At 43.0% G+C, this 17462-nt stretch overlaps 3 protein-coding genes across 3 annotated transcripts; 2 read left to right on the forward strand and 1 right to left on the reverse strand.

Annotated features, from left to right (window-relative positions):
• The first annotated feature begins 3677 nt into the window (after nt 1-3677).
• On the forward strand, nt 3678-4409 carry LOC126854115 (uncharacterized). Its single transcript, XM_050600508.1, has one exon. The coding sequence runs from the start codon at nt 3678-3680 to the stop codon at nt 4407-4409; it is 732 nt and encodes a 243-aa protein (XP_050456465.1).
• Nucleotides 4410-5602: 1193 nt separating this feature from the next.
• Nucleotides 5603-6562, reverse strand: LOC126854116 (piggyBac transposable element-derived protein 4-like). The gene has a single exon (XM_050600509.1). The coding sequence runs from the start codon at nt 6560-6562 to the stop codon at nt 5603-5605; it is 960 nt and encodes a 319-aa protein (XP_050456466.1).
• Nucleotides 6563-10137: 3575 nt separating this feature from the next.
• LOC126854117 (stromelysin-2-like) lies at nt 10138-11025 on the forward strand. The gene has a single exon (XM_050600511.1). It carries the CDS (start codon nt 10138-10140, stop codon nt 11023-11025), a length of 888 nt encoding a protein of 295 aa, XP_050456468.1.
• Nucleotides 11026-17462: the final 6437 nt, after the last annotated feature.

The following is a 17462-nucleotide window of genomic DNA, read 5'->3' on the forward strand; positions in this document are numbered from 1 at the left end:
CTGATTTTTCGAACGTTAAGGGCGATTCGAGATCCTCGGACGTCTCCTCTTCGCCTAGCGCGAGCGGATCTCTCTCGACGGGAGATGTGTCCAACGGAGTAGAGACGGTTTCCAATCGTCTTCTCGCTCGTTTCACCTCGGGTTTTTCCCGCGTAGGAGTTAGCGATTCCTCTTCTCTCTTCCATTTTCTCTCGACGCTCGTCGCGGATTCGGCGTCGACCGTCTCGTGCTTGATTGCGTCTCGCTCGTCTCGTTCGGCGTGTTCGGCGATGCGGCGCAGCGGCTTGACGATCGGCTTGAAACGGGTCTCCATAGCGACCTCGCTCTCCATTTTGCCGGTCTTTAACGCTCTGTGTTTTTTACGAATTGAAGCGCGCATCTTAGCTATCTCCTTCGTCGTTTTCTCTCGTTCGTCGATATTCTTCGTAGCCATCGCGAACGAATCGATCCTCTCGCTTGCGCGCATTCGACGTATCCGCGACTACTGATCCCTCTACGGTATCGCGAACTCGTTAAACCCTCGTCTGTATCTGTACCGTTGCGAAGCGCGCTGTCTTTGTCTATCACTAGAAATCCGTATTTGCGTTGCCAACACGCGCGACACAGCGCGTGAAAATCCTCGTACGACATGTCGGTGTTCACGTGATCATTATACACGTGCCGTAAATTAGTGCCGTCTTGTTTAAAGAGAATCAATAGATTCGCGTTATCTCGTATTAAATGTTTCGGTATTTTAGCGTACGTTTGACACAGATAGAAGCAATCGACGTTCGAGTGTCGGCCCATAGCGAAGTGCTCCCTAACGGTGTTCTGCTTGTCGCACGCTACGTCATCGAACACGAATATCGAATTCGGAAGCGCCTCGTTAGGGAATAACGTCAGAGTTATTGGAAAATGTAAAATAACCGATATCCTCCATCGGTGTTAACAATTTTTCTAAATATCTATATTTTGGTTGTTGCAGCGATTTCGAGTAAACGTAAACGTTCTCGAAGCGTAAACCGTGCGGGCTTTCCAGCAGACTTATCAGCGCGTTAGTCTTGCCGCAATTGGAGGGGCCGCAAATGACGCAACGAATATCGTTCGGCAAAAGACGACCGTGTCTGCGCGATCCCGCGTCATCCGACGATCGCGCTCTATCGTCCAGATTCGACACCTTTATCGCGATCGACTGCCGCACGAAGCGCATTCCTCTCGATAGTCGCGCGCGTGCGCGGTATACTCGCGAGATGGAACGAGACTCTCTTATTTATATGCGAATCGATCGTCGATCGCGCAGTAGCGAATCGCGCGGCCGATCGAGATGTTCATTCTACTACTAGACTGCGACGATATATTCGAGCTTACCGCCGAACAGTTGCGGTTTATTCCGAAGACGATCCTGCTGCGACACTTCGGTCGCTACGTGGATCTAGTGTGGGAGAGACTACCCGAATATATAAAAGCGGATACGGAGGTACGGCGCTACCGATGCCAAGAACACTACAATCGTCCCTGGCAACAAACGCATATCGACGGACCTGCGCCGCTCATTAAAGATTGCTGCGAATGCAATTCTCGAAACGGAACCACGTAACCGGTAATATTAATGGTGCGGGTTTATTGAACAGAGCGATAAACGCGCTGCCCTTCGAGCTACACATACCGGGCTATCAATTCTGCGGGCCGGGTACTCGTCTCGCGAGGAGACTCGCGCGAGGCGATCGAGGCGTTAATCCGTTGGATGCGGCCTGCCGCGAGCACGCATCGCGTACTCGCGAAGCGGCGATCTCGCCGATCGACACGTTGCCGATCGAGCGCTCGCCGAGAGAGCGCGCGAGCGCATCGCAGCGAGCGACTCGACCTTAGGCGAGAAAGCCGCCGCGACGGCCGTATGGGCGGCTATGAAAACAAAGACGAAGTTCGGAATGGGTGCGCTCGCGAAAACGAAGAGAAAGAAAAGCGAGAAGAGGAGAACGATCGCTACGAGAAAACGAACGCTTCCCGTAGCGAAACGCAGCGGCTTCTTGCCCCTGTTACCGTTGCTAGGAGTTCTCGGTTCCTTGGCTGGAGGAGCGGCGGGAATCGCGAGAGCGGTGAACGATGGCAAAGCGACGCGACGGCGGCTAGAGGAGCTGCAGCGCCACAATCGCGCGATGGAAGGTCGCGGTTTGTATCTCGCTCCTTACAAACGTGGAAGCGGCGCATCTTCGACGAGAAGAAGAACGAGCATTAAAAAAAACTTCGCGGAAGACGCTAGGGATTCTTCCATCCATTGGCGCGACGACGGACGAACAGTTGAATCGCGCCGCGATACTATCGCGCGTGCCTCATTTTAGAGGCGTGTTTATGCGCGACGCTCTTCCGACGCGAGCGCGCCGTAACGAGAGCGGTATCGTTAATTTAGACAACGCATCGAGGTCGGGCACTCATTGGGTGACGTACGCGAAAAAGGACGACGACGCGATCTACTACGACAGCTTCGGCAATCTTCGTCCGCCGCGCGAACTCGAACGATATCTCGGACGCGATACGACTATTCGATACAATCGTGACTCTCAACAAACGAGCGATCAGAGTATCTGCGGACAATTGTGCCTGAGGTTTCTCCGAGAGATCGATTGGAAAAATTTTCGACCATAATATTGGATCGTTCGTCGGAGGACAGTTCGCTCGCGCTCGCCGATCATGTCGCTGACTCTCACGTTATCCGGACGAAGCAGCGACCTCACGGCGAGTTATTTTCCGCCTCTGGATCTAAGCGATGGCGATTACGAGTTAGGTCTCACTAATTTCGAAACCTACAACACGATACCGAATGTAAATTCCACGAACAATAAGTTTTACTTCAACGATAATGACGAGGTTATCGCGATTCCCGTCGGATCTTACGAGTTAGACGCTATAAACGCGTATCTAAAAGCCGCGATTCGTCGAAAACGGCCGACGAAAGAAGAGGATAGAAAGCGAGACGAAAACGAGAAGCCGAAAACGAGAAGCGAAGACGACGACTACATATACAACGTCGACGACCGCGACGACGATGTTTTCGACGACGAGAACGGCGAAAGAAGCGAACGCACCATAGCACTTCGCGGAAACAATAACACCATGAGAAGCGAGATCAAGTGCGCGTATCGCGTAAATTTTACTAAACCCGATAATATCGGTTCGTTACTAGGTTTCTCGTCTCGTGTACTACAACCGAACAGGTGGTACGCTTCCGATAAACCGGTAAATATTATGGCCGTTAATGTTATTCGCGTAGAGTGCAACGTCACGACAGGAGCGTATCACAACGACAAATCCGCGCACACTATACACGAGTTCGCGCCGAACGTTCCGCCCGGATATAAATTGTCGGAGATTCCCGCGCGAATCATTTACCTCCCGATCATCGCGCGAATCATAACTGATATAACCGTGCGCGTCGTGGATCAGAACGGAAAGTCGATCGACTTTCGAGGCGAGGAGATAACGATTCGTCTGCACGCGCGACGAAGAAGATAGACGGACGCGCGCGATGCTCGTTGTGAACGAGTCGAACGCGAGAAGCGCGCCCATCGTAGCCGTAGCGTCATCCCTAGACGCGAAGAGAAGAAAGGGAAAGAGAAACGGAAAATTAACCGTCGTCAACGCGACCTTTCTGCGCTCCTTGGGTTTCGTCATTCCGAAAACTGCTTATCCGTAAGAGCAAAATGAGCGACATCTTGAGTATCACCGGAGAACCAATCTTCGACGATCGCATCGTCAAGATCGAGACTCACACGTACAACCCTTACGCTAATACCACATTTGAAAATAGCGACGAGATACGAATTCCTATACAACAACAGGATCTGTACACCTTACCCTGCGAGAGTTTCCTCTACATCGAGGGCAGACTCGAGTCGAAGAAACCATCGGACGCGGAGGGCGAAAGCTCGACGTCGAGAAAATCATCGAGAGCGGAGAGCAAAAGCTTGACAAGACTGGTGAACAATTGCGCCGCGTTCATGTTCGAGGAGATTCGCTACGAGCTCGATGGGGTAGAGATCGATCGAAGCAGAAACGTCGGGATAACGAGCACGATCAAGAACTACGCGTCGCTGATGGTCGAGAGAAGCAGCATATTGCAAAACGCCGGATGGGACTTCGCGGCGAAGAGTCACGCGATCGACGATTTTAACTTCTGCGTACCTCTCAGCGTGTTGCTAGGTTTCTGCGAAGATTATAAGCGCGTCGTGATCAACGCGCGACACGAACTTATCTTGATACGAGCGCGCTACGATCACAATTGTCTCGTATCGCGCAAATCGCACGAATCTAAGATCGTTCTATTAAAGATACAATGGCGAATGCCTCACGTAGTGTTAAACGATATTAATAAATTAACGCTATTGCGTACATTGGAAAGCGGAAGATATCTGAGCGTCGTTTATCGTTCGTGAGATCTGTACGAGTTTCCGCTTCTGCAGAGCACGACCAAACATTCGTGGGCGGTTAAAGCGGCGACGCAACTAGAGAAACCGCGTTACGTTATCTTCGCGCTGCAATCCGGAAGGAAGAACGTTCTGCTTCAAGATGCTTCCATGTTTGACGATTGTAAACTAACTAATGTCAAACTGTATCTTAACACATTGCGTACGGCGCTCTGCGCGTTCAACACGCCCTCAAGGCCCGCACATTTTCGAACGCTCCAAAAACATGCTTGGCAAGTAATAGGAAGCGGATACGCACATTTCTAATTTGCATTTAGTATTATATTCGCATAAATTATTCTTAAATAATACTATATATATATATATATATATATATATATATATATATATAGTTTATATATCTGTTTATTGTATAAGATTTTTTACATTTTAACTATTATTTATTTTACAAATTTGAATAATGCTTTAGAGTGTGATATCTGGTAAAGCATACTCCTTTGTGCAATGCTGTTTGGCACAATTTGCAACAGTATCTTGTTTCGCTCCTTTTTCCATTGCACGAATAAACTTTACATTGTTTGGTTGGGAACTTCTTCTTGCCTTTACTCGTTATTGGTTCCAGTATATGCTGTTTCATATTATCAGAGAGTCTACATGGTGGGTCGACACGTAGGTGATTTGTTGTATTTGAAATACTTTGTTCTACATCTATAAATGTATCCGTTGATTTTTCTTCCGTCGTCCACAATTTCATCACAGCAAGTAGAAAATCTTTATATTTCATTTTTTCATTATTACACGAATTATAAATCTTGAATGCATTGAACAGGCCGCAGTTGACGAGATATAATACTACCTTTTTAGGTCATTTAATTGTTTTTCTCAATATTGAGTAATATGATAGATATTGATCTGCAAGATCAACACCGTTCATGTTTAAATTATAATCTGCAATGCATTTCGGTTTTTGTATAGTTTTATATTTTCCAGTGTATTCAACCATTTCAAATTTATGAATTGTCGAAATCATTCGAACCTCTCTCTTATCTTTCCAAATTTGCAACAAAATATCACCTTTCCGTTTGAAAATACTCTCCCCTTTTTTAGTTTTAACGATTTTGTTTTTAAACATTTTGGCAATCTATTGGCGCGTATTGTACCACATATTCGTATTTTATTTTGTAATAAAAATTCGCCAATGTTCAAAGTATTAAATAATTATCCATATAAAGATGGTGCCAATATCCGAAATACGGTGTAAGAATCGTTGTTACCGTGTCTTGCAGTTTTTTGCCTTGTCCACAATAAATTTCTATATTACATATATATCCCGTCTGACTCTCCGATAATACTCGTACAAGTATTCCATATTTAGTAAGTTTACGTGGATTGTACGTTTTAAATTTTAATTTTCCACGCCAAGGGATCATGGCTTCATCTAGCGACAGGTTCTGATGAGGAGTATAAACGGTTTTAAATTTTTCTATTAGGTAATTGTAAACAGGTTCTATTTTGTAGAGTCTATCACTATTTTCATTCATTTTCGTGTTATCGTTAAAATGTAAATACCTCGTAACCTGTTCAAATCTGTTGCTACTCATTAATTTTGAAAAAATAGGTGTTGCCAAATATGGATCCACGGACCAGTATTCTTTTATGTTTTCCTTTCGTATTTGTCCCATCAAAATAAATATTCCGAACAAATTTTTTATTTCGGAACATGACACATTCCTCCATTTTCCTTGTTTAGGAATAGCCTTATATTTATGTACATTTTGTAAGTAATAGCGATTTGTTTCTTTAGAAATAATTTGGAAAAATTCATTGCCAAATATACAATCAACAGCTTCTTTTACGCTGCAATTTCTTTGTAATGATGTTGTACCACAAATTCCTTCAAAAGGTTCCAGATTTGGAAAAGTATCCTCATTTGTCCATTCTTCAATTATAGGCTCATCAGCCTCCACCTCCGAATCTTCACTTTCGCTTGAAATATTATATTTTTTACTCAGATTTCTTCTATGTCTAATCACATCACTTAATTCAAGAATATCGCTGCTATCACTGAATTCATTTTCGTCGCAAGTGTTGTTTGGTGCATCAGATAAATCATCATATACCAATTCACTTTGAGTTTCGTTTTCATTACATCTATGTGTCATTTCGCTGCTTTTATAGGGCCTATTTCATAAAATCAATTTTTGTTATAAATTATTAGTAACAGATTGAAAATATAGATGATTCTTAAAAAACTGTTACCCTCCAATTTAATTTAATTTTAATTAAAGCACGATTTTTTCCACAAACCAAATTTAAAACACGAAGTTTGAAATTCCAAAATGTACAGTAATAAAACACTTTATAAGATACGATACGTACGACGATCGGCACAGATCTACTGATGCACTGGCTATAATGACTGATTATTTCTACATGCTTGGAATGATTCAGTTGTTTCGCTAAATTTGTCTTAGGAATGCGAGAGGCTTCGTTACCATGGTAACGTAACAAAAATATTTGCGGCTGGTTGCTTAAGTTGCCGATTGAATAAAAAAAAACATTAAAACGAGATATCTCATGACCCGGCCGCAACGTTCGATTTGCTAAAAACAAGATATCTCGTGATCCGTACGCAATGTGTTAATTCAGATTTTTATCCTTACGACGATATGAATCTAAATTTCGAAAAAAATAAAATCACAGTACTGTACATGTACTCGAAATTTCGAAAAACGTACTACGGATGCGATAAAGATGAAGCGCTCTTTAATTTAGCTAAATTTAAAACATTCGGTCCGATAGTAGTCATCGACTGTTCTCGACAGAACGAATCCATTAAGAGCGCCACCGTGGACGTTCGTATAGAGTTCGACTGCAAGAAGAACGTTCCCTCTAACACCACAGCCTATTGCCTCATTATTCACGATCGTGTAGTAGAGTATAATCCGCTTACTAACGTCGTGCGCAGAATCGTGTAGAATAATCTAATATAGCGATAAATAAAAATATGAAGGGAGAATAAAACGCTTAAAAAAGAGGAAATTTAGAGAAGCGAGCATTCTAACCTCGACTTGCGTCGAAGATGGACACGCCGATCTTCGCCGACCTTCAAGGTTTTATCGTTAACGAAAAATTTGTCGCGAAAGAGATAGCTATATTGAAAGACGGTAAAGAATTAACGCATCATATCTTTCGCGCGCCAATGTCGTGGAATTTGCTAACGAAAGCGGAGAAAACGCAAACTTGTTGGTTGATCAATAATCATCATCAATTGAAGTGGAACAGCGGTTAATTACGGGTCGATGAAAAGACTCGTTCGAGACGCCGTTCGCCGTGGAACTAGTCCCGATTTCACGGTATGCATATACGTCAAGGGCTACGAAAAAAAGAAGTGGCTCGCCGAGATCCTGGAAGGCGTCGAGGATCGCGACGTCACCGTCGAGACCATCGACGCCGATTTCGAGGACATTGGTCGACTAGAGATACTGAACGCTCCGCGGGCCCTTCGCTGCGGATATTACGCGAAGAATTGCGCGTTGGAGAACGTTTGCAAATTGCGCAATTGGTGGTTGGAGCGAAATAACGGTTTGAGCTATATAACGATTTGAATTATATTTAATTTTAACATATATTATTATATTTAATTTTAACATATATATTATATCGTAATATTATATCATAATATTATATCATAATATTATTATAAATTGTATAATGTATTATAAATTGTACAATGTATTATAAATTGTACAATGTATTATAAATTGTATAATGTATTACAAATCTTTCAATTATATATTTTATTTAAAATATACATATTAATACAACGATAATCGTTGACCGCGTATCCTCTATCTCCGTGACGCTTATTACGCATCGCGCAATAAAAAAAATGTATTTTTTAAAGAATAAAATTCGCACGCATTATTACGCGAACAAATCTTCCTTCGCTTATCGCGACCGCGATAAGAGCGAAGCGCGATAAGAGCGAAGCACGACGCGAGGCGAGACTAATTAGAGAAGAATAGGCTATGTGAGAGAAAAGAAGCGAAAACGGAAAGAGTTAAATCACATCGTTCATTTATAATTACAAGCGATTTTATTTTACATCATAATAAAATGTATAATAAACGTGTATAGATATTAAAATATATATGTAATAATAAAAATATATAAAATATAAATGTAATAATAAAATATATAAAATATAAATGTAATAATAGAAATATATAAAATATAAATGTAATAATAAAAATATATAAAATATATAAAACATAAATGTAATAATAAAATATATAAAATATATAAAATATAAATGTAATAATAAAAATATATAAAATATAAATGTAATGAAAAAAAATTATATAAAAAAATTATATAAAAAATTATATAAAAAAATTATATAAAAAATTATATAAAAAATACGCGCGAACGCGCGCGAGAAGCTCTCCATTTTATCTACAAATAAAACAACCGTTATTAACGAATACATTTTTTACATTATAGATAATTTAAGTTATAAGATCGCGCAAAATACTCACCGCGCTACTTCTCGTTCGCGGACAACTCGATCTCCTCGAGACTCACCGACGGTCCGATCTCCTCGTCGCCGCGATCCCGAGAGTCGCGCAACGCCCCGCGAACTCTCTTGGCCTGCGCCGCGATCATTCTCGATCTATTTATAAGCTCGAATAGCGTCTCTCGCGCGATCTTCACCGAATTTTCTATTTTGTGTCTAAAGGAACAAAAAGTAAATAAATATATAAAGAGAGATAGGAAGAATCAAATAAAAAGATAAACGTTTTCACGCGTTTAATACTTACACTAGTTTCAAAATCTGGTCGCGTCCCTCCACTCGAAACTCAATTTTAAACGATTCGAGGCTCTCTAACACCCCTTGCGCCTCCTCTTGCAAATCGGTCGCGATATCTTGTAATATGTTCGCCTTAATGGCTATCAAATCACCGTTAATAGTCACATATTCCGACGATTTTACTATGCGATTTATCAAATCCATTATAAACTATACTTCTCGAACTATACTATTTCGCGGACAATAACACATTGATGTTCTCTACAACGGTCGCGCATTTTATAAAGATGAGCACGATGATGCGGATATCGCGATACAACTCAAACCGCAGATAATAATACTGAAAATAGAAAATCGCGAAAGACTCGAGAATCTTCTAAATATTCGAATCGTCGCAGAAAAGAATTTTCGAGATAAATATACATTTTTTTACTAGATATACATTTTTTACTAGATATATATTCCAATCGTATTTATCACATAAATCTCGGATACCCGACCGATCTTCGTCGCCGTCGAGGAAAATCTGCTTTCTCGAACGAATCATCGGCGCATTTGCGTCTATCTCTTTTCTCTCGCTCTAATATCCCCCCTCCTCATATTCAAATTTGAAGAGGATAAAAATAGACGTGTCATCTAAAACGCGAATCAATCGCGTTCGGTATCTCGCACGATGACTACGAAGACGGCTCTTCTCTTTCTAGCGGCGACGCTCATCGCCGCGATGTCCGCGACGCCGGTCGATCCGGAAAGAACGGAAGCGTTCCGCTTTCTACGAGTGTACGGTTTTCTGAGGGATGGCGGGAGATCGCTGTCATCCGATAACGCGACGTCTCTGCGTCGCATGCTATCGCTGTTTCAAGAATATTATCAACTACCTGGTAATGGCGTGCTAAACGCCATTACGCCGATACGCTTAATCTCATGCGCAAACCGCGATGCGGTCTAGCGGACATTCCCGATCGTGCGTACAGCCCATTCGTGAAGAAATGGCCGAAAACGAGACTCACGTGGATTTTTCAAGTGGCTAGCGAGGAACTCCTACGAACGACCGTAGCGGCGTTCGCGCTATGGGCGGCGAATTCGTCGTTGAGGTTCGCGCGCGACTCGCTACGTCCCGATATATTGATATCGTATCGAACGGGCGCTCACACCTACACGAACGTCGAAAACGGCGACGTCTGCCCGGCGGCCTTCGAAGGTCCGGGCGGGGGCCTAGCTCACGCGTTTCTCCCCACCGGAGCGGTCGACTTCGCCTCGGAGGTGCACGTCGACGACGAGAAGCCGTGGCACGTGCTTCTGAACAAGAATCCCTCAGACAAGTACCATCTGCTGCTAACGCTAACTCACGAGATCGGTCACACCTTAGGTCTGCAGCACAGCATGCGTAATGACTCGGTGATGTTTCTGTATATACCCGACAATGAGCTTCAATATACGATTAAACTAAGCGTAGAGGATATCCTCGCTGTACAGAATCTGTACGGATCTCACGACGACGGAGATCGGCCCGCGATTCCCGCGATCACCGCCGCGTCCACTACCACCGTAGCGCCGACGACCGGCGTCGCGCCGACCGATCCGTCGCGCGAAGATCTTTGCGCTTTACGGCATCTAGACGCGGTCTTAATCATGAATCGACGTTTGTACGTATCTAACCGACGCAACGTATGGTCGATCAACCTAACCGAGAAACGCTACGGTAGACCCATGACGCTAACGGAATATGCGACATTTCTTCCAACTTCACGCGTCTATTCGCCGCGTATCAAAGACCCTCGGGTGATCTCGCTCTATTCGCGAACGACGTGATCTATCTCGCGGAATATCCCAGTTTTAGGTTAAAACCTAATTGGCCTAGATCCCTTCACAGTATCGGATTTCCTCGAAACGCTAAGATCAACGCCGCGATAAACACGCACTCGAGACGAACCTACGCTATCTACGACGACGACAAAGTAGCGGAGATCGACGAGTGCCGCATGCTGGTCGTTAAACACGCTCCGTTAAAAGATATATTTCCCGGAATACGCGATAACGTCGGCCTTTCGATACATCGACGGTAATCTTTACTTCTTCGCTAAACGTCAATTTTACGCGTTTAACGAATTTAAGAATATCGTTACCTCGGCGGGTCCCTTCGACCTGCGCGTTCTCGGTATAGAGTGCCCCACGGACGGGCTATTACGACAATTACGGGATCTCCTCAGTCGCGTCTATCGACTCGACCGAGAACGCCGACGAGGACGACGAAAGCGATTTCCTGTAATATCTTTAAAAATAGAATACAAAGGGGCGAAGAAGGGGCAATTTTGACACGGATATATAAAGACCATCCTGTCATTAAGCGTTTCATTATTAACGGCGAAGTTCGCGAATGAAACAACAAACGAAGATGTACGCGGGAATGGGATCATCGCAACAGCAACACTCCTTCGAGGATCGATTGAGATTCCCCGAACGAAACCGCGAGCATAACTCGGGATACTTTAAGAAAGCTCGAACGGATAACGGGTAAGAACATTGAGAAACTTCTCTCGAATAAATATTTTTTATCGCTTCGATCTCCTCTCTCCCTAATCATCCGCCTTCTATCCTCTTTCAGACAAAACAGCGACCGAACGCAGAGACGCGACGCGATCGCGCGACCTCTCAGAATCTTGGGAAGACGCTACCCATTAACGAAAACGGGATACAAACATCTGGAAGTCTGCATCAACATCAGTCGACCGTCATTCGTGGAAATCGTTCTCGGAGACACTCACGATAAAGAGATCTCTCTAACGCCGGATACGTGGAAGGAGCTGCTCGATCTACGATCCACGCTCGTGTCATATTTTCATCCCGACGAACGCGAGGAGACGCGCTCTCCGGCGCCGATATATATCGGGCAATTGACGCTTCGATTCGGCAGACTGAACAATCTTCGAATTCTCGGTCTCGAAACGCCCAAGACTCGATTGACTATATCGAGAAACACCGTCGTATACGTATTACATCTGGAACATTGCGTCAACTGCCTCGTTACGTCCTTGAACTGTTTGACCGCCTACACTAACAACAAGTTGGCTCGTTTCCTCGACGTCGCGGCGGGCGTTCGCGATCCCGCGCTCATCCCCGCGACGATACGCGACAGCGAGAGCTTCAACCGCGACGAACTGATCGACTGCGAGCTACAGGCTTTGTTCTTCGGAGATTCGTAACACTATCTACGTATTCGCACCTTTGTATTATTAATATATTACGAAATACTTATACGCACGTTTATCGTAAATTACACATGTATCACGATACAAAAATAAAATGGTTTACAACTCGAAACGACGCGATTTAACTCCCCTCGTCTCCTCTTCCTCTCCCGCGAATAATCTATCCTCCTCTAATTAGTCTCGCGCCACACCTCGCTCAAATTTTATTAAAAAATATCCATAATATTTTATCGTTTAATATACTAAACCGTAACATTACACTATAGTACACAAACGCACATTGTATATTATACTCGCGTTTTATTCTAAATAAATATTATTATATAAAAAGCGTTAATTATCTCCGCGCTTCCTCCTAACTCATCGACGCTCAACGGCTCTCCTTATCGCCGAACGACGAGAGAGGCCGAACGAGGCGATTATCTTCGCTTCTCGCCGGACGTCGCGACGCCTATTAATAAGCGGCGCGCTCGAAGCGGCGCCCGTAAAAGAAACCGCGATCGACGCATCGCCCTCTAATTAGACGCATCGCGCTCTAAGCCGCGCCGATAAGAAAACCGCGAATCGTCTTTCGAAACCACACCCCCCCTCGCCCCTCCTCCACCCCTCGCCTACGACGGCGCGCGCGACACCCCCCCCGTCCCACGCCTCCCTCGTCATACGTACCCCGCCTCTCCTACCGCCGTGCCGTCTCCTCATCTCCGAGATATCTTTCTATCTTACTTTTTTATATACCCGTCTCTTTTACTCTTACAGCGTTTCTTAAGAGCGAAGTGGGCTAGAAGCGGCCTATCTTTCCTACTATTAATGATTATCTTTTCACATTTGATATTTCAGGAAAAACTGTAAATATCACTACCGAACATCTTAAACCAGCCTTTCTTCCAAAAGAAATAAATACCGATTTGGCGATTATGACACCTTCTATTTCTTCTGATCTATCTACTTCGACTTCTTCGGGTAAACAAGTTAAAACTTATTCTGGTCCTAAGAAGAAAGTTAAATTCGCAACGTAGAATGTCGCTGGGAGGGGAGTGCTGTGGCGTACAGCGACAACTTCAGTGCTACCAACTTCATTTCATTCACTTACCAACTAATTTTATTCATATCATTTATTGATTTAATTTGATACTGTTACGTCTCAGCGACGCTCTTTTTCTCTCTATACCTCAGTTAGTGAGAAAAAGATTGCTCTCTACTTTTATAGGGCAACCTGCTTTCACCGGCTATACCCCAGGGACGCCAAGAGCTAGGACTAATCTAGTGGATCTAGGGGAATGATGTAGATGCGGAACTAGTTGGTTACTAGGAAGTTTCACTAGGTATTTTAGAGATATGAGCGCAACTAAGTATATGTAATTCGAAGGTTAATCAGGTTTAAAGAATAGAATTTTAATATAATAATAAAAGAAATATATCGATTATGTATCTAAATATCTAATATATTCATCTGTTTCGTCTAATATATTCATGTTCAAATGATTTTCAGTTAATTGATATTTTAATTGGGAGCTTAGATCACGAGAAGGAATTATTAAATTATATTGATAACTTTCCTTAACATGTGTTATATTTTGATATAATTGGTTTAGTAATATAAATTCTGGCGTATACGTAAATAGGCCAATAGGGTCACTTATTAGATAGAGACCGTTATTAGTTAAGTTGATTTTATTATGAAGTTTTATTCGTGAATGTTTTTGAATGCCTTTATGAAATCTATGAGAGGATTTCAGGCGATTTATAAGGGCTAGAGAGAAAAAAAAACTCTTTTACAAGATATTATACTAGGTTTTGATTTACTAGTAGAATGTTTAAACTGAGATAGATTAAAAATGCATTTGACGCGTTTCTTTATGCCGGATCTATGGTTTCGTTTTTTACGGCAAGCCCGCTTGTATTGCGGGTTCACCATATGCAAGGGGCTTATTACTTATAAATATATATATATATATATATATATATATATATATATATATATATATATATATTAATTAGAAACCATACAAGAGTTAGAGAATTAAGATTCGAAAAGAAATATTATAATAGAAATTAAGAGTAATTAATAAATTGTGGACACTAAATAATAGAGATAGTTAGAGCGAATTAATTTATTATGAGAATTGTCTAAAGAATAAAGTCTTTTATTTAATATCAATACTTGATTATATTATGACTCTAAATTTCTGATAGAAAGAGAAGGTTTAGAAAGGTGTCGAATGTCGCCAGAGGCACCGTAATAAGCGCTCGGCAACGATGGAATCTTAGGGAGAATAGGTAATGTCGCCAGGGCACCGTAATCAGCGCTCGGCAACTAGGTTCAAAGATTGGGTTGTGTTCAGAAAATTAGATAATAAATTTGATTTTAATTTAATCTCCTGTTGTCATTTCTTGTGGGAGGTTTTTAAATCGATAGGAAACGCCGCCAGGGCACCTTGATCAGCACTCGGCAACTAGGTTTAAGGGTTATATCAAGAATTGAAAAAGGAAGGAGAAGGTCGCCAGGGCATCATAAGCGCTCGGAAACGAGGTTTAAGGATTATATTCAGAATTTAGGAAGAAAGGAGGGAGTCGCCAGGGGCACCATAAGCGCTCGGCAACGATGGATTTTCGGGAAAAAGAGCAAAAGGTTGCGAGATTAAGTCAGGTTTAAATGATAACAGTAGTGTATATTTTGCATGGAATTTATAAATCTTACTTAGTATTGATATTATGGGGGTGTTTTAAATAATAGTAGGATAATAGATTAAAGTTGACTGACTGGAAACTGTCAGCCACTTGCTAATGCTTGACAGGGGATTTCTTATTATTTAGAGGATAAAAAGGTAATTAAATGATATTAGGGGTTGTCAGTCAATTCAAATAAAGTTTCTAATATTTATGTAAAGATGGGGATTTATAGTAATTGTACGTACTTACCGTGATGTGGCAGGAAAATCCTTCCTTCTGTTCAAGTTCTGGTCCTACTCTGTTAGGCCCTTCTCTCGTCCTTTAAGACTTCGGTCGTGGATGAAGTAGGCCGGATAAAAGTACACAAACGTATGCACAAAGTTTTTTTATTATTTCCTTAGTTTTACACAACTTAACACTAAATCGACAGTAATAACAATTATATTAATCGAAATGGTATAGTGAATAGTACGCGAACAATGAACGAATAATACGGAGCGAATACTTGTACGAAATAGTAATGAATTAGTAATGAATAATGTTCTTCTTCTTCTTCCTCTTGAAATAGGCTTAGAGCCTGTTTTTTCCGATCATTTCGCCTCCTGTGACCCAGATGTCCAGCTGTCCATCCATCTTTTTGGGGGTCTTCCTGGAGGTCTTCTGGAGCTCGGTTTCCTATCTCTCGCTATTCTCGCCATTCTTTCCTCTCCCATCCTGGATACATGTTCATTCCATTCTCGTCTCCTCTGCCTTGTCCATCGGATAATGTCCTGGACGCCGCAGGATTCCCTGATTGCCGCGTTAGGTACTCTATCTCTGAGTATATGCCCTGCGATGGCTCGGAGAGTCCGCATTTCTGTCGTGCGGACCATGCTTTTGGTTTTCCTGATGTCTGCTCTGGTTTCTGCAGCATACATCATAATTGGTCGAACGCAGGTTTTATAGATCTTTATTTTGGCTTCCTTCTTCATGTGTTTGTTCCGCCAAATGATTTCTTTTAGGCACCCAGATATTCTTGCCGCCTTGTCGATCTGGCCCTGGACCTCCTTTTTTCTGTTCTGATTACAGGATATTTCTACTCCCAGATATTTGAACGACATGACCTGCTCTATGATTTCATCGTTTATGGCCAGCTTGCACCTGATGGGTTCCTTTGCGATGACGAGGGATTTGGTCTTCGGCACTGAGATCCTCATGTTATATCGTGTTGCCGTCAAATAGAATTGGTGTAGCAGTTTTTGCAGTTCATTCTTGTTCTCGGAGATTATCACTGCGTCGTCGGCATAGCACAGTATGGTCAATTCTCCTTTGTCTGTTCTGAATCCGCAGCCCGCCCTCCTTACGTCGGCAATTATCTTGTCCATTACAAGGTTGAAAAGTAACGGGCTGAGTGAGTCGCCTTGCCTTATTCCTGTCGAAATTGGGATTTCCTCTGTCAGGCTACTGCTGACGCGGATCTGTGTCGTGGTGTTGGAGTTCAGGGATTTGATGGCTTGTATTATTTCCTCAGGTACGTCCTCCTCCATCAGGATATCTGTGACGTCGCTGAGCCTGACACGATCAAAGGCCTTGGTCAGATCGACAAAGCACATATAGGCGGGTTTATCGAATTCGATGGCCTTCTCGATTATCTGGCGTACTATGAATATTGCGTCTATTGTGGACCTGTTTCTCCTAAAACCTTGCTGCTCTTCACTCTTTGGGATTTTTTCAGATATCTTATTTGCCAGGATCCGTGTGAAGAGTTTCATTGCCGCGCTAAGGAGAGTCACCCCGCGGTAGTTCTCTGGCTTCTTCTTGTCTCCTTTTTTGAATATTGGAATGGTTATGCTCTTTTTCCAATCAGAGGGTACGGTCCTGTTGATAAGAACTTTCTGGAATAGCTTGGCTAGTTCCGAGTGAAGGTCTTTCCCTCCATATTTCACCAACTCGTTGTGCAGCCCATTGAGTCCAGGCGCCCTTCTGTTCTTCAATGTCTTGGCGAGGGACTCCACAAGCTCAGCGTCGATCTGTGTGTTTACCGTGGTCCTTTCTGGCGGTGTCGCCGGTAAACGGTCGTCATCCTCCCGGAACAGCTGTCTGAAGTGTTCCATCCATTCTTCTTTGGAGATTTTCTGTGACTGGACATATTCATTCACTTCTTGTTTCCTGCGTCTTAGCATTCCCCACACCTTCCTTTGGGCTCCGTATAGATCATGTTCCATATTAGCAGTGAAGGTCGCCCAGTATTCTTCCTTGATTCTCCGCATTCCCGCTTTTGCGAGGTTTCTTATGTTCTTGTATTTCTGTCGTTCTTCGGGGGTCCTGTTGTTGAGATAATTGAGGTATGCCTTCCTCTTTTCTTTTGCCAGTTGCTTTGCCTCTTTCGTG

Source organism: Cataglyphis hispanica, chromosome 13, assembly GCF_021464435.1.
Source record: "Cataglyphis hispanica isolate Lineage 1 chromosome 13, ULB_Chis1_1.0, whole genome shotgun sequence".
In the NCBI taxonomy this organism is placed as follows: Eukaryota; Metazoa; Arthropoda; class Insecta; order Hymenoptera; family Formicidae; genus Cataglyphis; species Cataglyphis hispanica.

Excerpts from the sequence above, each read along its gene's own strand:
- LOC126854117 (XM_050600511.1), top strand. The coding sequence starts at position 10,138 with ATGCGCAAACCGCGATGCGGTCTAGCGGACATTCCCGATCGTGCGTAC.
- LOC126854116 (XM_050600509.1), bottom strand. The coding sequence starts at position 6,562 with ATGACACATAGATGTAATGAAAACGAAACTCAAAGTGAATTGGTATAT.
- LOC126854115 (XM_050600508.1), top strand. The coding sequence starts at position 3,678 with ATGAGCGACATCTTGAGTATCACCGGAGAACCAATCTTCGACGATCGC.